Here is a 25,480-nt window from a genome sequence, read left to right on the forward strand (position 1 = left end):
GTGCCAGGTGGCTGGCATGGAAACAGGCTAGGAGCTGGCTTGAGGATAAAAGGAGCCACAAAATTCCCCTTTGTAGTGAGGGAGTTGAATGGGGGTCATGGGAGGGCCTAGACAGGGTAGGATTTGCACTGTCCATGTTAGAGAAAATACTGAGGAGCGTGGGATTGGAGGTTGGTGCCCCCTGGGCCAGGCAGCAGCTCAGTCTGAGGGGTGGGGCAAGTAGGGCAGTGTGCCTGGGGGATGGAGAGCCCTGGGAGGGAGGTGATGAGTGGAGGCCCTCTTCACTGGGCCTGCAGCACCAAGAGTGGCCACGTGGGGGAAGCAGAGGGTAAGAACAAGGAGCAAAGGTGCCGGCTACACCCGGACCCAAGCCACGGGGAGAGGTAGTCAGCCCCAGCCCTGTGTCTGGGGCCAGCAAGCTTGTGGTCATAACCTCAGCTGAGGTTCATGAAGGCCCACCCCTGTCCTCTCAGCTGGGAGGACAGTGAGTCATCCCCCCGTCTCAGATTGCACAGGTCGCCCCAGGTCGTCCAGCGGGCACTGACCACCAGATTGGAGCCCAGATGTCCCCACTCTCAGCCTCGCCTTTAGGGGAGGGTCCCAGGCAGAGGTGGGGAGCTGGGTGGCAGGGGCAGGTCTTGTCTGCAGGGTTTCTGGAAGTAGACAGGTATGCACAATGGGCACATTTGGGAGAACAGAGCCGAGACAGGGATTTGGGGGACTCCCAGGGACAGTGCCCAGAAGACGGAAGGAGGGGAATAAGGCTGATGCTTCCCGCCCTTTCAGGACACTGCTGCCCCACCTCTGGCTTCCAGCTCAGGACAGAGTGGGGCTGAGCGACAGCCCCTTGGCTACTGGGCAGGTACTTTCCTCTCTCCAGATAAGGTAAGGCAGGGCTGGCCTCCCACCAACCTGTTTCCAGCGCATCCCTGTGCTGAGCCAGTCCCAGCTGGCCACTTGTCAGTGGGTAAAAGCTTAGTTTCGTGGACAAAGCAGTCTGCACATGCGTGGGACAGACACACAAGAGCCTAGAAGGTTTGGGGTGGGTTCACAGCTCCCATAACAAGCCTCAAGGAACCAGGGGGATTGGCAGAAGTGGCTTGTCCGAAGGCATTCTGGTGCAAAGGCTCAGGAAGAGAAGCGCAGTTGGGTCTGAGGAATAGTGGGAAGGGGCTGGCAACTGAGGCTCCTCCCCCATCAGGCCTTGGCATTTAGGCTTCTTTCTAGAGGTAAAGTATGGCTTCCCTTAGCCTCCCCTTCCCCCACCCTCGTCCCTTTTGGACAGGCCTAGAGCTGTCCTTGCCCCTCCCCAGCAAGAGGAGGGGTGCACTGTCTGGGGCCCTGGTCCGAGACATCAGGCGTTCTCTGTGCCAGGGGCAGGCCAGGCTGGGAAGCCCCAACACCTGACAGGGTTTTCCCAGGGGCCCCTAGGGAATCAGGAGTTCTGTCTGAGCCGGGTCCCAGAGCCCAGCATGGACTCCCTAGCGATATCAAAGGCAGGGACCCCAACCTCAGGGAGGTGGTTTCAGGGGAACCCCTGGGAATCATGACATCAAAATCCAATGGCCATGCCTGTGCCAGGTAGCTCACTTGGCTAGAGTGTTGTCCTGATCTCCAAGGTGGCGGGTCCGATCCCCGGTCAGGGTACATATAAGAATCAACCAATGATGAGTAAAAAAGTGGAACAACAAATCGATGTTTTTCCTTTCCTCTCTAAAAATCAATAAAAATTTTTAAATGGTCAGTCGCCTACCCCTTGTATCACTCAGGGTCTGGGAGACGCTTATCTAGGGACTTGGAAATGCAGGTGATGGGAGAGCTCGGAAGTCAAAGGAAGCTGGTGAGGCGGCCACAGTATCCCAGTAGCACCCCTGGGAGGAAGGTCCTACGCAGCCAGGCTCAGGTCACACAGTAGGAACCACGCAGGCCCATGGGGACCTAGCAGGAGCCACGGAACCAATAGCCCCGCCACAGGCCTGAAATGGGAGAAGCACCCCTTCTGTCTCTAGCCTCCCTCTGTGACCTCCTTTTGGCTGAACACTGTGGGGAGCACTGACAAAGAGGGACTGCAAGTCCCAGGATAGCCGAGTGCCCATCCTGGATTACCCCTGTCCTCATGGGGCTCACTGCCCACAGAGGAGGGGGTGGTCAGTGCAGTGTGTCAAGGGGGTGGTAGGTGAGATAGATAAAATGGTGTGGGACCTGTGTCAACTTGGCTAGGCTGAATAAATTCCCATATTTCCCTCCCCAGTGTGTTTTGGGTTTCGATGGGCCACAACAGAGATTCCTATGCAAAATTGGGGAGTGGAAGTGAATCAGCAGTCCTTTTTGTAGCTCTCACTCATTTCGGCACATTTGCTGACTCAGTTGGTCCTCAGGGGCAGACGCCAGGCCCGCAACTGCTCCACCTGCCCCCACCCCACCACCCCCATCCACCCTCAGCTTCCCTGACTCCTGGGCCAGGTGTGTGATGAAGGGTCCCAGCTTCTGCAAGAAATCTTGTTGCCCTTGGCAACAAGAAGAGACCTGGGTTTCAGCCCATCTTGGGCTCCAGTCCACACTTGGGATTCTAGCTCTGGATCCTTCCTTCCATTTTAGGTCCATCTTCCCTCCTGACTCCCTCAAACTCCAGGGTCAGACTAAAGACAATATTTGACCAGCTCCCAGAGTTGGGGGTCCTGCTTCTTGGATTGAACCCAGACTGATACAAATGTGGTATTTTTAACTTTCCTTTAGTGTAAGTTGTATGTGAGAATATAAATTAGTACAGCCACTATGGAAAACAGTATAGAGATTTCTCAAAAATTTAAAAATAGAATTACCATATAATACAGCAATGCTGTGGTAGGCAGTTAGACAGACAGGAGCAGAGCAAGGACGATGGGCCAGGTATAAAAGGTCACCACGGTGAAAAGCCCCAGGTGCCTAGCAACAGACAATTATAGGGTGGGACCTCCCCCCCAGGGTAAACTTTCCTCCCCTAGCTTATCGCTGGTCATGCAGTTTGGACCCCCTGACCTTTCCTCCCTAGAGATGACGTCTAGGCCTTAGTTGTGTTTCAGCTCCAGGCCCAGAAAAGCAGCAAAAGCAGACAAATGACACCTGAGATGACCTCAGGACCAGCTGCATTGACTGTAACCCTGAATGGACACACCTGGAAAGCTGCTGAGTAATCTATTGAGGTCTTTCCTTGGGATCTCCTCTAAAATATTCTCCCTTAAAACCCTTAGGACAGAGGACCCAGCATGCTCTCCCTCTTTGGAGCATGACTGCACCTTTCCCTCCCCCCCCCTCCCTCTCCACCCCCACCCCCCCAGATGCATCACCTTGATCTTCCTCACGTCCAAGCCCCAAGGGCCCTTCCTTTGACTCTATAATTTCTATCCTAAGCCCATTTCTTCTACAAATTACTTCTACTTTTGTGATTTTCTAAATAAATGTTCTCTTATAGTTTGAGTCTTGGCTCTGAATCCTTTCCTAGCCGGAACCCAAGTACGAAGGTTGCTGAACCAAGGTTCCCTCTGACCCCACTGGTCTAACACCTGGTGCGGTTCTCACCACCACCAATCCCACTTTTGGGTGTATATCCAAAGGAAATGAAAATAGGATATTGAAAGGATATCTGGCCTGGCCAGCGTGGCTCAGTGGCTGAGCATCTACCTATGAACCAAGAGGTCACAGTTCGATTCCCCAGCAGGGGGCGTGCAGGAGGCAGCCAGTCAATGGCTCTCCCTCATCACTGACCTTTCTATCTCTCCCCCTCCCTTCCTCTCTCTGAAATCAATAAAAACATTTAAATTAAAAAAGAGGAAAAAAGCCCTGCCCCCGGGCGTGGCTCAGTGGTTGAGCACGGACCTAGGATCCAGGAGATGGAGATTCGATTCCCGATCAGGGCACATGCCTGGGCTGCAGGCTCATCCCCAGCAGGGGGCGTGCAGGAGGCAGCCGATCAATGACTCTCATCATTGATGTTTCTCTCTCTCTCTCCCCCCCTCCATTCCTCTCTCTGAAATCAATAAAGACGTATTTTTAAAAAAAAAATAAATAAATAAAGATAAATGTAAAGAAAAAGAAAGCATGTCTGCACTCCCATGTTTATTGCAGCATTATTCATAGTACTTAAGATATGGAAAGAGCCCGGCCGGGTATGGCTCAGCGGTTGAGCATTGACCTAGGATCCAGGAGATCATGGTTCGATTCCTGGCACATGCCCGGGTTGCGGGAGTGCAGGAGGCAGCCGATCAATGACGACTCTCCCATCATTGATGTTTCTATCTCTTCCTCTCCCTTCCTCTCTCTAAAATAGATATATTAAGAAAAGAAATGGAAATAATTTAAATGTCTGTTAAATGATGAATGGATAGAGAAGATATGGTTTATATACAATAGAATATTATTCTCAGCCGTGAGAAAAAAGGAAATCCTGCCACCTGCAAAAACAAGATTAGACCTTGAGGACGTGATTCTAAGAAAGATAAGTCACAGAGAAAGACGAATATCGTATGACCTGATTTATATGTGGGAGCTAAAAAGGCCAAACTCGTAGTTCTTGGCTCTGAATTCTTTATTTGCCAAACTCAAGAACTGAGAGTCAACATTGCTGTTAACATCGGTTAATAAAATTTTGTAGGTTTCAGGTGTACAATTCCATAATACATCATCCGTATATTGTATTGTGTGTCCACCACCCAAAGTCAAGTCGTCTTCCCCTGAGAGTTTTTATTTTGAGTCAGAGTCGGGAAACTTTATCAAGTGTTTTTCTGCATTTACTGCGACGTCAATGATTTTTTTTTTTTCTTTTTTATTCTGTTAGCGTGATAACGTGCCCGATTTTCTAATATTCAGCCAATCTTGCATTCACAGAATAAACCCAAATTGGTGGTAGTGCATTCTCTCTTTTGTATATCAAACTTGGTTTGCTTATATTTTGTTTAGGAGTTTTGTATCTCTGTGCATGAATGAACGCGCCCTCTCCTGTTCCTATATGAAACCTTTGTTGGGTTTTCTTCTCACAATTATGTTTGTCTCGTTAAAAGAGTTGGGCAATGCTTTCTCTTTCCGGTTCCACAGAAAAGTTTGTGTAAGACGTGTTTTTTTCTTCCATCAGAATTTGGAAGAACTCGCTGAAGATGCCTTCTGGGCCTGGAGTTATTTTCTTTTGCCTCAGTGGGATCTCATTGTTGTTTTAATTGGCAAGGCTTATTCATGAGTGAGATTGAGCAATGTTTTTATATGTTGAAACAGCCATTTGTAGCTTTCTGTGGTCTAACGAGTAGTATCTCTGTCCATCTTTCTAATGGACATTTGGTCTTTGATATTAAATATTTAAGTACTTAAATATTTTAAAAGTTTCCCCCTCTACTCCCCCTCTCCCTTTCTCTCCCCCCCCCTTCTCCCCCCCCCCCCCCAGAGCACACCCACTCAAATCACTTCAGAGGCCCTATTTTTCCTTTTGTAATTTGTTTCCTGAGTCCACAGGGCCCAGCTGGCTAGCCTCTTTCTACCTCTGTAACTTTCTAAACAAACTTTCACTTATAATTTGAGTTTATGGCTCTGAACTCTTTCTCCGTTGAATTCAGGAAGGAGGTCCAACTTCGCCTATAGTAACTGATGCGCTTTTGCCGTCAACACCACTGGCAACAATGCCATGCATGAAGAAGCATGTAGCAATTCCTTTTGTCAACGTTTCTGAATTTATTTAGCCATTCTAATTTTGTCTTTTGTATAGTCACACTTCCTTCATGTTTACTGATTGGCTGGTTAATAGCTTATTATATATTTTTTTCAAAGACCTGTTATTTCTGATTTCCAATTTATCAATTTCTGCTTCAATTTTTACTGAGTCCTTCCTCTTGATTTTCTGATTGTTCTGATTTCTCCTTTACTAACTTAAGTGAGCTGCTTTATTTATTTTGATTCTTATTATTAATGTAAAGACAGACATAAGCAGAGCAAGGACCTTGGGCCAGGTACAGAAGGTCACCAGGATGGAAAGCCCTGGATGCCTAGCAAAGGACAATTGTAGGGTGGGACCTCGCCCCCAGGGTGGCCTTTCCTCCCCTAGCATATCACTGGTTTGGGCCCCCTGGCCTTTCCTCCCTTGAGATAACATCTAGGCCTCAGTTCTATTTCAGCTCCAGGCCCAGAAAAGCAACAAAACCAGTCACAGCTGACCTCAGGACCAGCTGCATTGAATGACGGCCACTGCCCTGGTGGTAACCAATCAATCAGTGGAGCCACAACCTTGAAAGGACACATCTGGAAAACTGATGAATAGTCATTCTATTAAGATCTTCCCCTGAGCCCTGCCGGTGTGGCTCAGCGGTTGAGCATCAACCTAGGATCCAGGAGATCCCAGTTTGATTCCCGGTCAGGGCACATGCCCAGGTTGTGGGCTCGATCACCAGTAGGGGGCGTGCAGGAGGCAGCCAATCAATGACTCATCATTGATGTTTCTATCTCTCTCTCCTACTTTCCCTTTCTCTCTCTGAAATCAATAAAGACATATTAAAAAAAAAAAATCTTCCCCTGAGACCTCCCCTAAGATCTCCATGCTTAAAACCATTAGAATGGAGGACCCGGTGCTCTCCCTACTGGGAACAAGCCTTGCCCCCCCTCCCCACCACAATGTTAGCATTAGCATTAGCTTCCTCACTCTCAAGCTTCAAGGGCCTTTCCTTTGCCTCTATAACTTGTTGCCTAAGTTCATTTCTTCTAAGAATTACGTTTTCTACCTCTGTGATTTACCAAATAAATGTTCTCTTACAGTTTGGGTCTTGGCTCTGAATTCTTTCCTAGCCAGCACCCAAGAACCGAGGTTGCTGAACCTAAGTCAGGTCTGACTCCACCGGACTAACGCCCAGCGCTGTTCTCGGTGCCTACAAAATAACTATTTAAGGCAAGAAATTTTCCTGATCCCTGCTTTAGCTGTACTCTGTAGGGGGCTGATCTATACTGATGGCAAAGTTATTTTGCAGATACCACACAGTCTTGGTTTTGATTTCCTCCGTGTTAATGGGTTTAAAGATGACCTGGCTGGGCTGGGAATGCATTGATGGTGGCCCAGGCAGGGTGTGGGTAGGGCTGGGCAAGTCCCCCAGGGCAGGATGAGCAGGGAGGGAGAGAAGTGGGCTTCCTCCAGGGACCTCAAGGAGGGCTCCATGCTGCCTTGTGGCGGGATCAGGTGCTTTTCCGAGGCTCACCATCACCATGAGTGGGGAGTGGATCAAGATGGCAGCCACGGAGCAAGGGCCAGGCTATGCAGATGGAGGGACAGCACAGAGTAACGCAGGAAGGGGGACAGGCAGACACCGGAGAGCTCCCTGCTGCCTTAGAACTGGCCTCCTGCTTTGGTGTGTTGAGTTTGAGGTACCTGTGGACCCCATGTGTTCCGAAGGTGGGAGGGTGGGTATGTCCAGAAACCCAAGCCAGAGCCTTGGTTGGGGTACCCATCAGCCCACAAGTGATGACTTAGCCTCCAGGTGGGTGACACCCCCAGGGATGGCCGAGAGTGAGTCAGGAGGGGGACACCAGCGTTCAGGGACTTAGTATCATGCTCTATGAATGATGCTGGAAGGCACTGCAGGGTTCAGGCCTCACTGGCACAGGGCAGCGTCCCTGGACCCCGGCAGGGCACAGGTCTGGCCCGGGAGCACAGAAGCAGGCTCCTGCCAAAGGGCGGCGGAGGCTCCTCAAACTCCCCACGGGGTTTGAGACAGCTCTTAGGGTTGGTCCCACTGACCTAAGCGAACCAGCCCTCCCCACACAGACGGCTCAGGGAGGGACTCACTGAGCCCATGAGAGCTGGGCCTGGAACTTCTATTAAACCAAAAGGACTGGGGCTCAGGGTAGAAGTTCTGTCACCCCTGCTGACTGTGAAGTTCAGCGGATATGCTAGAGCCATGGGGATGGTGGCCAGGGAGCCTGCCTAGGGTGAGGCCACCCCATGGAGGGTCCTGATGTTAGGGGCCAGCCTCTGGATACCCCCAGGTCTGAAGCCCCTCTGTTCCGCTTCTGTCTAAACCCCCCTTTTCTGTACCCCTGGCCCCTGAACCAGACCTGCCCTTTCAGAAAGTCTACTCCCAACCCTGGGAGGGACTGGTGGCCTTGAGGCTGCCTGAGTGCATCTCACAGTGTGACCGTGGTCCCCAGACCTTCCTCCTGGAGTCTGTCAGAGCACCCCCTCTACCCTCCTAGTCAAGCCCAGATCAGGGGCTTGTTATGTAGCTGACCCCTCTCCCCATGTGTGGGCACCTACATAACAGCCCACGAATATGTCCATGTCCTGATCCCCGGAGGGGAACGTGGCCCTGCCCACAGCTCAATTTCTGCCCAGTGATACTGAATTCAGACTCCCAGCCTGGGACAAAATAGATTTCTGTTGTTCTGAGGCACTCAGTTTGTGGTATTTTTGTCTCAGCAGCCACAGAAAACTAATACATCACCCAGGTCAGAAGGAACTCATTCGGCTTGGCCCAGCTCCAGGGCGGAGTGGGAGGCAGTGGCTCAGTGGTGAAGCTGCTCCCGGGCCCTGCCGGGGGAGGCACACCTCTGGGGTGAAAAGGGAAACCCGATGCTCTCAGGAACCAGTGAGGGGCAGGACCCCCCAGGTCAGTCCAGCAAGGCCCCCCAGCAAGGATGGCCCACCCAGCAGCTGGCAAAGCTATTCATGGTGCTTGGGGATCATCAGTCCAAAGCAGCGGTTCTCAATCAGGGGTGATTTGGTGACTGGTTGTTGGGGGGAGGGGCTGCATCCAGCGGGTAGAGGCCAGGGGTGCTGCCCAACACCCTACTCTGTGGGGACAACCCCCACAACAAAGAACACGTTGCCCCAAATGTCAGGAGTGCCAAGGGTGAGAACATGGGCTGTTGGGGCAGGGGCTGGGCTGGGGCCTTAGGTCTTATCACATCCAACATTCTCCTGGCACAGAAGACAGGATCCAGAGACAAGCCTTGGCCAAGGGCCCTGAGGCCATACCTCCGCCTTTCCCACAACAAGTGGCCCCAAGAAGCCACATTTCAGAGCTCCAACAAGAGTCCAGGGGTGGCCTGGATGGGCCCAACTGCGTCTGGGCCTCGGTTTCCCCACTTCTGTAATGGTGCACTTGCAAAGAACTATAGGAACCAGTGTGTATGCTTTCTGGGGTCCCCCCCACCTCAATCCCGAATGAGACTGTGGTCAGCCTCCTCTTTAATCTTAAACCAGAGGATATACTGATGGGGAGTGGGGTCAGAGGGAGAGGATGGGCCACAGTCCTGGGTGAGAGGCCTGGAGAAGGCTAGAAGGGCCAGAGCCATCAGAAGCTCAGAGGGTGGGCACAGCCCCCATCTGCCATGCTGTCCCCGCTTCTTGCAACCCCTGGCTGACTCCCCAGCCAAGGGGTCCAGATCCTGCTGGAACACAGTCACAGCCATGGCCAGCCTGGGCCACACACTGACGTCGGGTCTGCTCCCAGCTCGCAGGAGCAGCCTCCTCAGTAGCCTGCGGCCTCCCCATGCTTCCTCTGGTCGGCTGCGGCATACACACAGGCTCCGTCCTGGAACACAGCCTGCACCACGTTCAGGAAAAAGGGCCTGCTCGTCTGGTTCTGGCCCCGGTGCGCAAGGCCCTTCTGCACCTCCTGAAGAGAGAAGGCCGGCTCAGAGGTGAGGGCAGCTTAGATCTGCCTCCGTAGGGGCAAGGCCCAGGCAGGAACCTCAGATCCTCAACTGAGGGGGGCGGGGGCAGGAGGCACTGGGCAGAGCCTCCTCTGCAGGGTATGGAGTCTACACTTCCCACCCAAAAGGTCCTAAAGAAACATGTGGGGAGGACATCACCCAGGTCAGAAGGCACTCAAGATGCAAGCTCATTTCTGTCCTGAACCTGGACACCAGGGGCCTCAAACACAAAGCTTCAGGCATGGTTTGCTCTACAGTTTGCCCACAAGTCCAAGAACATTGACCCCGAGAGTAAAGTTGCTTGGAGCACTGGACCTGAAATGCTCAGGCCTGAGATGTTGAGTCTGTGGAATTTGAGGGCATCAGGGACCCAGATGCTGGTTTCTAAGACACTGAGTACCTTGCTTCAAGGTTATGGTCCCCAAATATTTGCTGGTCTGTGAAGGGGTGCAGCAAATACTGAGTGTAGGAATCTGTGCTACTCGAGCCCCACATTTCCAGTTATCATTTTAGACCAAGTGTCCAAGGACCTTAGCTGACCAGGACCCTAGATTCCAGACCTCTAAGTACAAAGACCCTTGTGCTCTACAGTCCCCAGGATCAGGGCCTCCGATCTGAGGTCACCTGGTTAGGCCATGTGACCCTGAGCCATTGGAAGGGTGAGGTCTCCAGAGTGCTTCACAGTTCCTCTGCCTCACACATTAATTTCCCAATGTCCTTAGATTTGAAGGTCAAGATCCTCACGGCCAAGGCCACAGCAGGGCCTACAGTCCTCAGAAACTCTGTTCCTTATGACCTACTGGCCAAACTCCAAGGCCCTGAGGAACACAAACTCTCTTGGCCTCAGTCCCTGGGACTTTGTGTGAAGCCCTTGGAGACTCATGGTCTCCACCCAGAATCTAAGAATTTCTCCATGGAAGGCCCTAGACCTGCAAGACCAACACTCTTAACACTTTGACGGAGCTGAGGATCTTGGGTTGCTGGATTCCAAGCTGTCATCTCTGAATCCTCAGAGTCCAAAGTCCTCAGAGAATTGTGTTCACAGAGTAGGGACATTCAGTTAAGGTCAAGGAGAAAGGCCTAAGAGGATGAGCCCTGAGGCAGCACTTGATGTAATTCCATGGAGAGAACCCTAAACAGGAAGGGAAGGCTCAGACTCTGAGAGTTTGAGCTTGATGGGCTGATGTCTTTAGTCACCAGATCCACAGACCAAGGTTCTCTGGGATGACACACCGTCTTGGGCTCAAGGCCTCTCACTGGTTATTAGAGAAATCTAAGGTCATGAGAGGCTCATAACAGTAAAGACAGCTTTAAGGATCTTTTTTTTTTTTTTTTATCTTCACCCAAGGATATTTTTCTCATTACTTTTCAGAGAGAGTGGAAGGGAGAGAGAGAGAAATGTCAGTGTGAGAGAGATACATCAATTGGTTGCCTCCTGCATGAGTACTGACCGGGGCTGGGAATCGAACCTGCAACTTAGGTACATGCCCTTGGCCGGAATCTAACGTGGGAGGGAGCCTTCAGTCCGTGGGCTGGCACTCTAACCGCTGAGCCAAACTGGCTAGGGCAGCTTTGAGGATCTCAAGCCCCAGCTGGTTGAACTGACCCTGAACATGAAGCTTGGAGCCTTGAAAAGCTGCCAGTGTTTTGAATTAGGTCGTAGCAAAGGGCATCTGCCAGCCCAGAGAGGATTCGAGAAAGCTGACCATCTGCTGGGGCGGGGTGGAATTCAGTTCCGGGACCTACTTGCATAGGGGACCCAAGAAATGTTAGTAAGAGCCAGCACCAGCGCAGTCCCCAATGCCTTAATCCCTCTGCAGACTCTCATGGGGATAACACATGCTTTTGTAAATAAGCTTGCACGGAAGAGCTACAAATCACATGAGGAAACAGAGCGTCATGAGGGAGTAGACACTCATGAGAGGCCAGAGCCGGGAAAATCAGCTTCTGGAGGGAAATGGGCAGACAGAACAGGGACCAAAGTGCTGAGGTGCTCGGCCTGAAGGAAGCATGCACAGCACCCTGCTCTCTGCCTTGGAGGCCATGAGGCTGGTCTTGAGCTTCTCAACTCCTGATGGCGCCCAGAGCTGGAGTGTGCCCAGCACAGGACACTCGGGGCTTTGAGCAGCATGCACTCAGGCGTCCCCACCTAGAGGTGGCTCAGATAGCAGCCTCACCTGGGGGAAACTGGGCTCATATTCCACCTGACCCTTGTCGTTCACGTGTAAGATGGGGGCTGCAATGGCTGCTCCCAGGTCAAAGCCAAGCCACAGTTTGTTCATGATGACCTGGGGGAGGAAAGGAGAATGCAGGGAGGGAGGGGCCACCAGCCCCCCCACCAACCCCTTCATGCCCCCAGGAGAGCAGGACAATTGTGTTGCCCGGAGAGGGGACATTCGAGCCAAGAGCCTCCAGACTCACCTGGACCACAGCAGAGACGATGAGCTCCCCACCAGCCCCACCAATCACCAGCTTTGACCCCTGGGCTCTGTTGATCAAGATGGAGGGGACCATGGATGATGGGGGCCGCTCTCCTGGAACTGGAGACCAGATGGGTGTCACCTGCAGCCTGGCTTCCGAGCCAGCAACTGCAGGACGACCTGCTCCACCTCTGTCTCCATTCGCCACCTCACAAACTGTGGCTGGGAGAGTTGGGTGGCTGCTCCAAGGGCCACCGTGCAGCACCCACCCTGCCCCCCTCCCTTCCTCTCCCCAGTGGGGCCCCGCACTCACCAGGTGGAGGGGTTACACGGGAGCCAGGCTGGCGCCTCCAGCACAGGTCCAAGAGTTCATTGTTGAGGAGGATGCCTGTGCGCGGTGAGTACACCATGGCTCCAAAGCTGCAAACCGGGAAGCGGAGCCTGGGCTCGGGCTGCGGGCTCCTCCCGCACCAGGCGGGCATAGAAGCCCACTCCCCACCCTTCCATGAGCCCCTCATTTTGGTGGCTGCCCTCTAGCATGCCAGAGCTGCTGTTTTCTCCCTGGCACCGCCCCTGAACGTCCACCCATGTGCCCCATCAGGGTGTGTTCTGGGTAAGGCCCACCCCTGCATGGGCCCTGGCTCAGGGCCACACCTATCAGCAGCCTTTTCAGCCAGTGATATCAAGGGTGTAGAACCCCCTTTTGACACAGAGGAAGAAAAAATGGGGAAAGCAAGGGGCTGCCCCATGGAGACAACCCAGGAGAAGCTGGGGGCAGGGAGACCAGGTAGGAGGGGCGGGGGGGGGGGGGCTGTGTGTGTGACTCAGGTCTAGGGGGCAGAGGAGTGGGGCCTGCCTGCCTGCCTCTGAGTATACGCACGGAGTGTTGATGGTGCTGGTGGCAGCCACGGCACTGCCATCCTCCCCCAGCACAGACACGTGGGCTGTGCCCATCCTGTGGCCCCGGGCCCCGGCCAGGTTATAGTGGCTGAGCTGGTGGTCACCCCGGGCGTCGATCTGCTGGCGGATGTGCTGGGCCAGAGCCTCTCCCAGCAGGTCCTGGGAGGCGTTCTGGGTGGGTGGTCAGTTGATGGGGTAAGTGAGGGGCCAGGTGGGGCCCACAGATCAGAGGGCCCTTTGGGGGACCCTTTCCAGTTGGTTCTCCCTTGAGCCCAGGCTCTACCCTGCCCACCCTCCAGGTCCTCTGAAATGTGGTGCCACCACTACCCTCCCATAACTACCACTCCAAGGCCTCTTCCAATGCCCACACCCGCTGTGCCTCCCTGCCCTGGGCCGTCCTGTTCTAGCACCAACCACGCACACATCCCTCCTAACTCACCCGGCCAGGCTCTCAGGGTCCACAGATGGAGTGCCCTCTGGCCCAACCCTCACTTCTTGCTGAACCCTGGGCCTGCCCAGGCCACCTCACCTGGACCTCCGGGTGGCTTCGAGGGTCCCACAGCCACCACCTCAGCCCTCCAGCAAACTTGAATGTTTCCACAAGGTGATGGTACATGTTCACATTCCCCTCAGGCCTGGCCACCGACTCCGCAGTAAAGTTGAACCCTGTGGAGGGGATGGGCACAGGTGGGGGTAACCCTAGGTAGTGGATTGAATGTTGGACCCCCCCCGAAAAAATTTGTCCATGTCTTAATCCCCAGAACCTGCAAATGCTACCATATATGGCAAAAGAGTGAATATTATCTTATATGGCAAAATGTGTGATTAAATTCAGGAGACTGAGAGGAGCAGATTATCCTGGATTTTTCAGGTGGGCTCTAAATGTAATCACATGTAACCTTATAAAACAGACACACAGAAGAGAGGAGGCCATGTGACCACAGAGGTGGAGACTGGAGTGAGGCAGCCACAAGCCTGGGGATGCTAGCAGGCACCAGAAACTGGAAGAAGCAAAGGACGGGTTTTCCTCCAGAGCCCCAAAGCCCCAGAGGAAACGTGGCCTGGCTGACCCCTAGATTTTGAACTTCTGGCCTTCAGAACTATGAGAGAATAAATATGTGTTGTGTTAAGCCACCAGGTTTGTGGGAATTTGTTACAGCAGCCCCAGGGAACAAACACAGGCAGCCTCGCGCCGGCCAGCCCTGAGCACTGGCAGGATCCCCCTCACCGCCCTGCGGGCTTTAATAGGCCAGACCAGGCCCCACAGGCTGCACGCACTAGATGAACAGCTCACCACCTGTGGAGCCTACCTGCTCCCCTCCTCTGGGACTAGTCACCTGGTGGAGAGGACTCAGTGGGTGGATGACGTCAGACCCTTCAGCAAAACCCCAAGCCAGCTCTAGAACACACCATCTGGACCCATTTTCCACAGCCCTGTCTCGGCTGATGAGGAGGCTGAGCTGGAAAAGGCAACAGCTGCCCAAGGGCACTGCTGGGCTTGGAGTTCAGGTTCCCAGCAGTTCAGGACTCCGAGCAGGTCTGGGGGCCTCACCTTTGAGCACGTTGAGGATGAAGCTGAGAATTGCCCCCCCTGCAGGGGGTGGGGGCGAGTACAGGATGTAGTTCCCCAGGGGCATCGCCAGGGCATCCACCACTTCGGGCTGGAATGATGCCAGGTCCTGCATGGTCAGCTGGCTGCCTGAAGTGAGACAGAGAAGGCTCCGTGTACAGATGGGGAACTAGGTGGAGAGTGACCGCCACTGGTCCCTGGTCTCACAGTGGGGCTTCCCTTGTCCCCTAGCCTTCTAGACCCAGAGGGGTGAGGGTGAGTCTGTGGGCAGTGGCATCAGGGCTAGGCCCTAGAGCCAGGTGGAGGACAGGTGGACAGGGACCAGGGGCAGGCAGGTTGGGGGAAGGAGGGGAAGGTGGGAGAGGCGAGCTGGCCTCTAGGAGACTGTGAGGGTGGCCAGCTCCAAGCCCAGGAGCCCACCATGGCCACCAATAACTCCCCTCTGTTGGCCCTAACCCACGGGGGCCCTGCCCCTTGAGGGTCTTGATGGCGGGGTCACTGAGGCCAGCACTGTGCAGGACAGGACACAGCTTCTCTAAACCTTGGGAGCAGCGGGCACTTCCTCAGGACCTGGGGAAGAGCCTGCCCCCGTGTTCAGAACCTGGCTCTTTCTCTGGCAGGGACTTCGTGTGGCTTACCTTCCTTGGCAATGTCCTCCAGCAGTGTCTGGCCCAGCCTCCCTGTGTAGAAGACCTCTGCGCCTTCCCTGGCCACGGTCTCCAGGGTGGCAGCCATCGCAGGCCAGGGGAATGGGTCCTGAGGCCTCAGGGGTTCTGTCCCATTGAAGAAGAGCTGCCTGGGGGATGGGGGACAACCTCAGGGTGGGGCCAGATCCCAGAGGGCAGCCACACTCCTACAAGGGCTCTCTCAGTGTCCTTGGGATCCTACAGGGAAGCGGTCCTGGTCCGGGGTCCTCAGGGGCTGGGGTGGACATCAAGGGGACAGATTCTCTAGGATTGGGTGGGGTTGACACCTCTCACCTCACTCATCACCCTGTCCTGGGAGGATGCGCTCCCCAGTCAGGCCTGCGTCCACCCAGGGCCTGGTCAGTGGGCTGGCATGGTGGGCAAAGCCCTCCTGCCAGCCTAGACAGAGTGAGAAGAAGGAGAGAGCCAGAGGGCAGTGGCAGAGCCCAAATCCATGCCCTTAGAGTCCCGTCACTTGGGCAAAAACTCCTCTGGCCTGAGCCTTCCCATTAGGTTTTGCCACATGGAGCCCAGAGGTCTGAACTGAGACAGCAAAGTGCTAGCCATGCAAGGCCCCCCAGCACCTGCACAGGGTCAATCTTCCATGGGCTCAGGTGGAGCTTGGGTGGGCTCAGGCAGACTGGCCTGGACCCAGGAGCTGAGAAGGGCCCCTGCCCCATCCTACCCCACCCCTGGGCAGTGCTCACCTCAGGGAGGAGGCATGCAGGGAAGGGCGAAGGAAGCTGTGGTTCAGGAACTGACTGAGGATGGGGGGCATGTGGAAGCCCCCACGGAGCAGCTCGATGGTGGGCTGGAACAGCTGTGCCCAGGGCAGGCGGCCGTGGCGACGGTGGGCCTCGGCATAGCCACGGAGCTCCCCAGGCACCCCTATCCACTGGGCCCCTGCAGGGTGTGGCAGTGTCATGCTCCTGCTCCCATGTTGCCCCCACTCTGCCCTCAGTCCTATGACTTCCAGGCCTGCCCCAGGATTTTCCATCACCCCCACAGTTGGCTCCACCAGCCTTGCTCCCCAGCCATGGCAGCCAGTGATCTTTCTGGAGCCCACACCTGACTATGTCCCTCTGCACTCAAACTCCCTGTGCCTGGCCACTGCCCTCTGTACCAAGTCCACAAACTGGTCCCAGGACCCCCCATCCCCAGGACCCATCTCCACTGAACCCTCCAGCCTTTGCCAGGGCTGGTCCCTTTGTTTGGATCACCCCTCCCTACTTAGAGAGCTCTTTGCCCCCCACCCCTGGGAATAGACCCCCAACCCCAGCAGGTCAGGACCTCCATGGGGGCTCCCCAGCTGCTGTCCCCCAGTGCCAGGGTGTCTCAGCCTGTCCATGAGGGGGGTGTTCTGGTGAGGCCCAGTGGCCCCTCCTGAGGCCTCACCTGTGCCCAGTGGTTGTGCCTGCTCACACTGGTCCAGCAGACCCCCGACATAACTGGCGGGCACCGTCTCCCTGGCATTGATGACCTCCACCTGCCCTGGAGTTGGGGCAGGGCATGCAAGTGATCAGGGGCACTCCTGCAGCTGACCGGCCTCAGCGCACACCATGGTCCTCCTCTGACATCCCCGGCCCTGCTCTGGGCCTAGGTTTCCCTCTCTGTAGCATACATTGGTCTCTACTCAGGATGGGACCTGCCATGAAGGGTGAAGCGGGTGGGGCGGGGGGTAGCAGGGAGCACCAAGAAGATCCAGGAAAGGGCGTGGGCGGATGGAACAGGCTCAGGCCGAGCACCTTGTCAGTGCTTGTGGACAAGCCCATCCTCCTCATGGAGGTCCTGTATGGACTCACCTGTGGTTGCATTGTAGATGGTGAAGATGACCCCTCCGCCCAGGCCCATGCTCTGAGGGTTCACAACACTGGTGCAGATGAGAGCTGAGATGGTGGCATCCACGGGCGAGCCCTGCTGCTGAAGGATGGCTCTAGAAGACATGGCACAAAGTAAGGGGCCTGGTTCCCTTGTCCCGACCTTCCCACCTGGGCTTGCTCAGCTGGCAATCACTGGGAAATGGTGACAGGCAGGTGGCCCATCTGTTGCCACCAAACAATCAATTTTAGTCTTAATTCTACATATGAATATATATTTAATTTTCAGTCCCATTCCTTATGTCAAAGCCTTTCCAGTTATTTTGGTTGTATTAAGGTTTTGTTTTTTTTTTTGATTCCTCAGGAAGTGTTCATGGGGGGAAATATTCAAAGTTCTTACCTGTTTATAACAGTTTGTGGGCTTTGTAGGTGAGTGTCAGTTTAGCTGGATATAAAATCCTTGGCTCACATTTTCCCCCTTGAATGTATGATTATAACACCCCATTGTCTCTGGCATAACACATTTTTATGTTTCCTGTTTCTTTGTTGAAGTTCTCACTGAGGTTATTGAGCATCTTCATAACCAGTGTTTTGAGCTCTGCATCTGGCAGGTCGCTTGTCTTCATCTTGTTTAGTTCTTTTACTGGAGTTTTGTTCTGGGGTGTGTGTGTGTGTGTATGTGTGTTTTCACTTGGGACATGTTTCTTTGTCTCCTTATTTTGGCTGCCTCCCTGTGTTGTTTCTATGTATTAGGTAAAGTGACTACCTCTCCCAGTCTTGGCAGAGTGCCCTTATGTAGTAAGTGTCTTGTAGGGCCCAATGGCACAGCCACTGGGTGACGGTGGTCACCAAAGCTGGGTGCTCCAGGTGTGCCCCCCCCCAAGGTGGACTGTGTGCACCTTCCTATTGTAGTTGAGCCTTACTAGCTGTCAATGGAAGGGATTTATACCCAAGCCGACTGGCTGCAAAGACTGCCAGTGACCACAGCAGAGGATCTGCTGTGCAGGGACCAACCCCACAGAGCAGAACTCCCATCAGTGGGACTCTGGTGCCCACTGCCTCTGCCTGTGGAGTGTGTCAATCATGGAGGTGGTTTGGTGCAGTCTGAAGCTATCCACCAAGTGAGCTGGCTCTAGGGCCTCCTAGGAGGTGCAGGCTAAGGTTAGTTACTGCTTATGACCTGCCTGGGGCCACCTGGCACGAGCTACAGAGTGATCTGCAGACAGCTTCTACTTGTGCTGGGCTAGGAGAGGCCAACCTTCAAACTAGAGCTGGCTGCCACTAGTGCTGGGCCTGGGACAACTTAGAATTACAGAGCTTACTGAGGTCAGATGTTGCTTTTTTGAGAGATTTTACGATCAGCAGCAGCATGAGCTAAGACAGGCTATTTGTATGGAAAAGCTACTGGAAAGGGCTTGGGTGGGCCCGAAATTTGGGCTGGGCATGTTTCAGGAAATCACCAGGGCTGAGCAAATAGTTGAGCCAGATTGAAGGAGACTCAGATATGGTTCTAGCCTTCCAGCTCTGTGGGGAGAGGACTCAGCAAAGGAACAATGGCTTCTGCCAGAGCTTCTGTCTGGGAGAAAACTGCCCCTCCAGTCCTCACCCTGAAGTCTGACAATTCACATCGCCCCCATATATTCCTAGTGCCTTTCAAGTTGCTCTCCCAGAGCTGGAGCGAAGAGTGAGTGAGTCCGAGTAAGTCTGTGTGCAGGCCCTTTAAGAGGAATGCCTGGGACTCCAGCAGCCCTCTGTCTCAGTCACAATTCCTGCTGGCTTTTGCAGCCAGAAGTTATGGGGACTTCTCTTCCCGGCACCGGAACCCTGGGCTTGGGGGTCTGGCATGGGGCTGGGACTCCTTGCTCCTCAGGGGGGACCTCCGCAGCCTAGATATCCCTTCCAATTTTTATCCCCTGCACATTTTACATCTCCACCCCTCCTACCAGTCTCAGTGCAGCTTCTTTAAATCCCTAGTTGCAGGACTTCTATTCAGCTAGATTGCAGGCAGCTCTGAAAGGTGGCAGTTCTATAGTTTAGTTGTAACTTTGATGTGGTTGTAGGAGGATGCCAGAATCACATTTACCTACGCTGCCATCTTGACCAGAAGTCAGTCCCACATTTCTTTTTTTATTTTTATTTCGAGAATATGTTTATTAAAGGTGGGGACAGTGAAACAAGGAAGGACCCAAGACAGAAGAAGCAACAGGAGAGGGACTAGCCGGGGCTGCTTTGGCTCACTGAGAAGTCAGAGAAAAGGGGGTCTTGGAGACAGGTTCAGGGCATTAGCTCAGGACAAGCTGCGCTGCCCATTGCTCCCTGGATGCAAGTCTTGTGGGGCCCCCTTAGAGTTTAGGGGATGAACGCTTGTGGGGGAAGGAAAGGGGGAGGGAAAGGCTCGGACATGCTCCTGGGAGGGACACATTTCTAACATGCCTGTCCCTGAGGAGCCAGGAGGCTGCTGCTACACATCTGCTCACACATGCAGTGCACAGTACCCAGGTACACAGGCTGTTTCTTCTTGAGCCCCAGAGGGGAGGAAATGCAATAATTTCCTGGTGACTTGGCTGGGAGTACAGAAAACATCAGGGTCATGGGGGGTTGTAGGGGAGGAAAAGGTGGGCCACACCCTAGTTCCCTATGAGCCTTCCCCACACTTGAGTCTCCTGCTCTGACTCTGGGCCCTAACTCCAGGTCCTGAGGTCAGACCCATGTCCAGTCCAAGCCAACGTAACAGTCAGTGGTGAAAACAGCTACCATCAAGGCAACACCTCCTATGGGCCAGACAAGATCCATGTCCCCCCATGAGAGAAGTGCTGACATGAGCCCCATTTCACAAATGGGAAAACTGAGGCTCAGGAGTTGCAGCAACGTGTCCAGATCCCCAGCTCTCCTCTGCACTGAGAATGGAACACACAGACCCCTGGATGGGTCTGGAGCAGCTGACACGGCTCCTTATCCAACCCCCACAGCCTAGTGCCAGCCTAGACCCCAAAGCCCCAGAGGGTGAGCACTCTGGGCCCCCACCAGCCTCCTCTACAACTACTCACTTGACCAGTAAAGCTCTGGCCTTTACAGGCCAAGCCTGGAAGCCGGGCAGACATTGGGGTTCAGGGTATGGGGTGGGGGCCTGCAAGAAGGCCCCACCCCTCCAGCAGCCCTGGAGAGTTTCTCCCCCTGCAGGGCAGCAGAGAATGGTGGTCCCAGGTGGGCCTGCTCACTCTGTGACACCAGGTAGGTCCCTTCTGTGCAGGCCTCGTTTCCTCATAAATCAAGCAGAGCCACTAATCCCACTGGATTCGGGGAGGAGCCCTGAATCCTCCCTCTGAGGGTCTGGTGGGAGGGCAGGCATTTCTGAGTGGCCACAGAAGGCAGGTGTTACAAAGCTAGGAGCCACCACCAACCCTGAAGCTCACCGTCCACCTACACGACAAACACTCAGAGCCTCAGGACACCCAGTTTGCACACAAGCCTAACACACTGAGACATCATTCTGGAAGATGACAGGCCAGCTTTGCGCAGTAACAGTATTGTAGCCAGTGAGGTTTATCTGAGGTGCCATTATTGCTAACTGAAAAATAAAAAAGATGACAGGCCAGAGAAAACACCTCATTGTCACCATGCATCTCTTGCATGTCTATGAGGCATGGTGCTGGGTCCTCACTTATGTAAAACTTAAGAACCACCCCCTAGCCCGGCCGGGCGTGGCTCAGCGGTTGAGCACTGACCTAGGATCCAGGAGATTGAGGTTCGATTCCCGGTCAGGGCACATGCCCGGGTTGCGGGCTCGATCCCCAGTCCGGGGCGTGCAGGAGGCAGCCGATCAATGACTCTCTCATCATGGGTGTTTCAACTCTCTCTCTCTCCCTCTCCCTTCCTCTCTCTGAAATCAATAAAGATATATTTAAAAAAAGAAAACCCCCCACAAAAACCACCCCCTAGGGGCTCTGGCTGCAGCAGAAGGCCCAGCCCCAAAGAGGAAAACCTGTGCTGATAGGGCAGAAGGAGGTTGGGCCTGGGAGGCCCTGCTGGGGAGAGGAGACAGCGGTGGGGAAGCGGGGATAGGAGGGAGAGGGGGCTGTACCAGACCCTGCAGCTGCCGGGTGTGACCCCCTCTTCCACAGCAGCTGGGGCCGCTCCAGGCTCTCTCCCACTCCTGGCTTTTTAAAACAAGAACAGGAAGCAGAGCGCAATTTGACAAGTACACAAACACTGGGGAGAAACCACATCCATTCTTTCCACTAAGAAAGGGTTGCTGGGAGTTCCTTGGTCAGAGACCCCAACCCCAGACTCTCACGCGTACCCCAGGGCATGTCATGGAGACCCCCAGACAAGACTCGGAGACACAGTGGAGCTCAGGCGCCCTTGGAGATGTGTGGCAGCAGCCCATATCTTGGGAGCTGTGTCCCCATCAGTGGTATCTGGGTCCTGAAGCTCCTGGGTGGGTTTGCATCTTTGCAACTATGGGTTCAGGTGGGTGTGGCACCTCTGCATGTTCTCATGAGCATGAGGGGGCTCACTCCTCTCCCATTCCCTGGGATCCTCCTGGGGAGGCCAAGCAGCCTGCTCCCCACTTGTCCCTGAGCTGCCATCCTCAGCCACTATCATCCTATAAAGAGCCTGGGGGAGGGGACAGAAAGCCCTGAGAAGAGCTTAGAGGATCAGGTAGGAAGTGGATAGGACAGGGAGAGACAGACAGTCGAAGGGAGGAGGGAATGAATGAAAAGGTGAATGAAAGGAACAGAAGAAGAAAGCATGCAGGAGGGGTGAAGCTGGGACAAAGGGGGAACGACCACCATTTGCCCAGTGGTGCCTTGGCTGGGGCTCAGCCACACTCCCCCTTGCTCCAAGACAGTCCCTTTCCTTTTACAAAGCACACCAGATCCTGACAATGGCCCATGAGGCAGATATTCCTGGAAGCCAACCCAACCAGCAGGGAGGGGGTCAGCGGGGGAGGAAAGCTTCTGGACATGTCCTGCCCCCCAGTGTGCAGCAGAAGCCTCCCCTGGGATTGGCTTCCTGGAATAGGGTCCCTCTCCACGGCCCCCCTGAACCCGGCCCCCAAAACATCAAAAAACCACTCCTCCCACTGCTGGCCTAGCTCCAGGCCCTGCCACAGTGAGGGGAGGCTGTCGGGGACATGGTGCCAGCAGCTGTGGGTTTCCAGGCCCCAAGTCAGGGTGGGAGACTGGCCCTGGACAGCAATGAGTGCACCCCAGCAGGGCAACACTCATATATCGAGCCCCCAGACTTCCTCGCCCAGGTCCCTGGGAGAAGACCCAGACTTGGAGAACCGGCATGGACTGCCTCTCTGAAGGGGCCGGCACTGGTCATTGGGATCAGACCAGTGACATTGTGGTAGGGCCTTCTCTGAGCCTCCTGAGACCTGGAACTAGGAATAGACTCACATACCAAGTCCTCCCTGTAATTGTCCCCAAACCCTCCTCCATCCCATGCACATGCCTGCTGCCTGCTCTGTGCGAGGGCCCTGAGGCTGCTTCCTTGCTGGAGCCCAAACCCACATGGTCCCCACATGTCAGCATGCAACGTATGCACCCTCTCCACACGCTTGCCACCAGTCACAAAATCTCTGGGAAGGGCCAGCTGCCACCCTCCCCCTACTCACCGTCCAATGTCCGAGCAGACCTTGGAGTCAGCAGCAACTGCAGCATGAGCAAAGGCCTGGGGGCCGCAGGGTGGGTGGTGGCGAGAGAGGACCACAGAGAGAACGACGATTGCCAGGGCCAACCCCAACCCCAGTAGCACCATGACGAAAGTGGCCCCACGGCCCTGGGCCATGGCTCTGCAGCCCCAGGGGAGGGGAGAGAGGGGAGGCAGGTGGGCAGACAGGTCAGTGGGCAGACAGATGCACAGATAGCTGTGGGGTTGAAAGGACAAGACAATTTGCAGATGGACTCACAGGATTGGACAGATAGATGCAGCCAGAGACAGACAAATGGATTGACAGACAGGATGGACAGCTAGAGGGAGGATAGCAAGAGAAAGATGGCCAGATAGACAACTGGACAGAGGCGGGATTTCAGATGGACAGACAGGTTTACAGACGAACGGTGGGCGCCCAAGCAGACAGGTGGGTGTATGGACAGGGGGCTTGTGGCGGCAGGAGCGCTGCCCTCCTCGCGGGCTGCCACAGGAGAGTGAGCCACTTGCCTGAACTTCGTCTCCAGCTCCTGCTCTAGGCCCTGGCATGAGGCCAGGGAGCAGGGTGTTTATGGGGAATTTCCTTCTAGCGGAGGAAGCCGCGCCAGTTAACTCCCTCCCTGCCATTTCCACGGCCTGCCCCAAGGATCCTTGATGGTGCAACCGCCCGGCCGTCTGCCCACTGGTGCCGCAGCTCCCCCATCATGTGTGCTTGAGGACTTGGTGCCTGCTGCCCTCAGGAAGCTGGGGAGTAGGGCTCCCAGGACACCCACGGCCACCTCCTGGTTCCCAGCAAAGCCCGGACAGAGGGCTCAGAGAAGCAAGGAGGACAGGATGGAGCCCGGAGTCCCACACTTTTGGTGTGGCACTGCCCAGCAGCAGCTCCCCTCAGCACTCCCAGAGCCACAGGACACTGGGGGTGCCTGGGGCACAGAGGTGAGGCTGAATGGGGCCAGAGACAGACAGAGGGGGGCCAAGGCAATGCCACTCAGGTCCCGGGTTCAAGTCTCAGCTCAGCCACAGCCTGGCTGGAGGGTGGGGTGGGGAAGGAGGGGGATTAGGGTGGTAACGAGGAGGGTGCTTGGCTTCTGGGTCTGCCCCATGGGCAGGCCAACACAAGAGCAACAAACGTGTGGGACTGCAAGACGTCTGTGTGGTGAGTGCAGACAGGGCGTGTGTCCACTCCTGGGGCCTGCTTTCCAGGAAAGGCCACTGTGGGCTCTGGGTAGTGAGGCTGCCCTTCCATCTGCATCTCTGCCCCGCCTTGGCTCTCTGTCTGCTTTCCTGTCTATTTATGCTCCAGGCTATCCCTGCTCTAGCAGTGCCTAGGGACACTGGCCTGGACCCTGCCCTGCCCAGGCTTCAGGGTAGCCAAGTGGGAGGTGGTTGGAGGAGTATGGACCCACTGAGGTGCCCCCTTGACCAGGCTCAGCAGGGGCACAGGGCGTAAGGCTGAGGGCTAGACTCCTATCTACACAGTTCCCCCACAGCCCCTGCACTTTTCTCCCTACTCCCTTCCCAGGTCTCTTGACACCTCTAGGTACAGCAGAGAAACTGAGACACAAAAAGAGACCTGCACAGCCACACAGCTTGCCAGGCCCCCAGTCAGCCTGCATTAGCGAGGCCACTGGGGCACACTTTCCCATAGGCCTGTTCCCACACTGCCTCGTGGGGTGGGGAGGGCTGTGGACTCCTCTTCCCACCCCCACGCAGCAGTGACATTGCTCAACCCAGTGCATTTCTGGGTCAGGACCAGCCCACTCACAGGGAGGCAGGGACAGTGGGGGGTTGAAGGAGAAGGGGAGTTAGCAGGATCAGGGGTGGGACATCCCCCTTCCACTCCCCAGCCATCCTGCTCAGGCAGAGGTCAGGGTGCAAGGATCATAGAGCAAGTGCCCAGGAAAGGAACTGACATCATGCTGGCCTGGCCAGAGGTGCAGCCAGGGAGGCCCAGCCAGGCGGTGAAGGTCAGGAAACAATGGGAAGGAAAGAGAGGGGAAACTAAGTCCCCCAGTCCCCAAAGAAGTCCTCTGCTGAGTTCCAGAGGGCCTGGGGAACTGGGTTGTACCCTGCCCTCATGTCAGGACCCAGGGAGCTTCATGGCCAATCCCTACTTCCACTGGGACCAAAATGAGGGCCAAGGAGTGACTTGCACATTCCACCAGACTAGCTTCCATCCCATCCCTGGGGATCCCAGAGGCAGGGCTCAGACTCTGCAGGCACAAAACCTGCTTCCCTGTGGACACTTGGGAAGCACCAGGTGTTCCCACCTCAGGAAGAAGACAGGCTTGGCCTCCACTGGCCCCTGATCCCTGTCCTCAGAGGCCCCACTTGTGCTCAATGGCCGGGCATTATTTGACTGTCAGGCTGTGACCCCCTCTCTCCTGCCTGCCCCCACAAGCCTGTCCTAGAACCTCACTTCAGTTGCTACAACTGTGTGTAAAGGAAGAGTTAGCAGACCCTGAGTGAGAGCAAGAGGCTGGTCCATGGTGGGGGAGACAGGGTGTTATGTTCTCCCCAGATCCACCCTCTCTGGCCACCTGCTGGTCCAAGCCCTGACCCACCAGTCCAAGCCTCAATCCTCGGGATCTAGGGACCTCTTCTAGCTCTCTGTTCCCTGAGAACTGGGTCTCCTGGAACTGATCACAGCTCGTTTCATGCTGGGTTTGTGTTTGGAAAGCTCCTCTGGGCCTGGCTCAGTCCAGCATGTTTTGCTCCAGCCTCATGCGCAATCCCACTCCTCAGGCCTCAGCTGCACTTCTGTGTGTTCTT

The 25,480-nt window shown here is 55.0% G+C and overlaps 1 protein-coding gene and 1 pseudogene across 2 annotated transcripts; one reads left to right on the forward strand and one right to left on the reverse strand.

The window, feature by feature from the left end:
- Window positions 1-9,173: 9,173 nt before the first annotated feature.
- On the reverse strand, window positions 9,174-23,214 carry GGT5 (gamma-glutamyltransferase 5). 2 transcript variants are annotated; one of them, XM_016204298.2, is made up of 12 exons: window positions 22,674-23,214; window positions 17,036-17,166; window positions 16,629-16,724; window positions 15,941-16,136; window positions 15,186-15,343; window positions 14,530-14,676; window positions 13,507-13,643; window positions 12,958-13,148; window positions 12,391-12,497; window positions 12,079-12,197; window positions 11,835-11,945; window positions 9,174-9,620 (listed from the first exon to the last, which is right to left on the reverse strand). In XM_016204298.2, exons 1-12 carry the CDS (start codon window positions 22,844-22,846, stop codon window positions 9,474-9,476), a joined length of 1,713 nt encoding a protein of 570 aa, XP_016059784.2. In that variant the 5' UTR covers window positions 22,847-23,214; the 3' UTR covers window positions 9,174-9,473. The 2 variants fall into 2 exon arrangements, with proteins under 2 accessions (XP_016059784.2, XP_016059786.2); XM_016204300.2 differs by lacking the exon at window positions 16,629-16,724.
- On the forward strand, window positions 20,558-20,728 carry LOC148090793 (U4 spliceosomal RNA; annotated as a pseudogene).
- Window positions 23,215-25,480: the final 2,266 nt, after the last annotated feature.

This window comes from Miniopterus natalensis, chromosome 20, assembly GCF_054644295.1.
Source record: "Miniopterus natalensis isolate mMinNat1 chromosome 20, mMinNat1.hap1, whole genome shotgun sequence".
Taxonomy (NCBI): Eukaryota; Metazoa; Chordata; class Mammalia; order Chiroptera; family Miniopteridae; genus Miniopterus; species Miniopterus natalensis.

Coding starts and splice junctions, on each gene's coding strand:
- GGT5 (XM_016204298.2), bottom strand. CDS start 22,846: ATGGCCCAGGGCCGTGGGGCCACTTTCGTCATGGTGCTACTGGGGTTG. Junction 17,167..22,673: donor GTCTGCTCGGACATTGGACG/GTGAGTAGGGGG, acceptor CATGTCTTCTAG/AGCCATCCTTCAGCAGCAGG. Junction 15,344..15,940: donor CTGCATGCCTCCTCCCTGAG/GTGAGCACTGCC, acceptor CCCATCCCCCAG/GCAGCTCTTCTTCAATGGGA.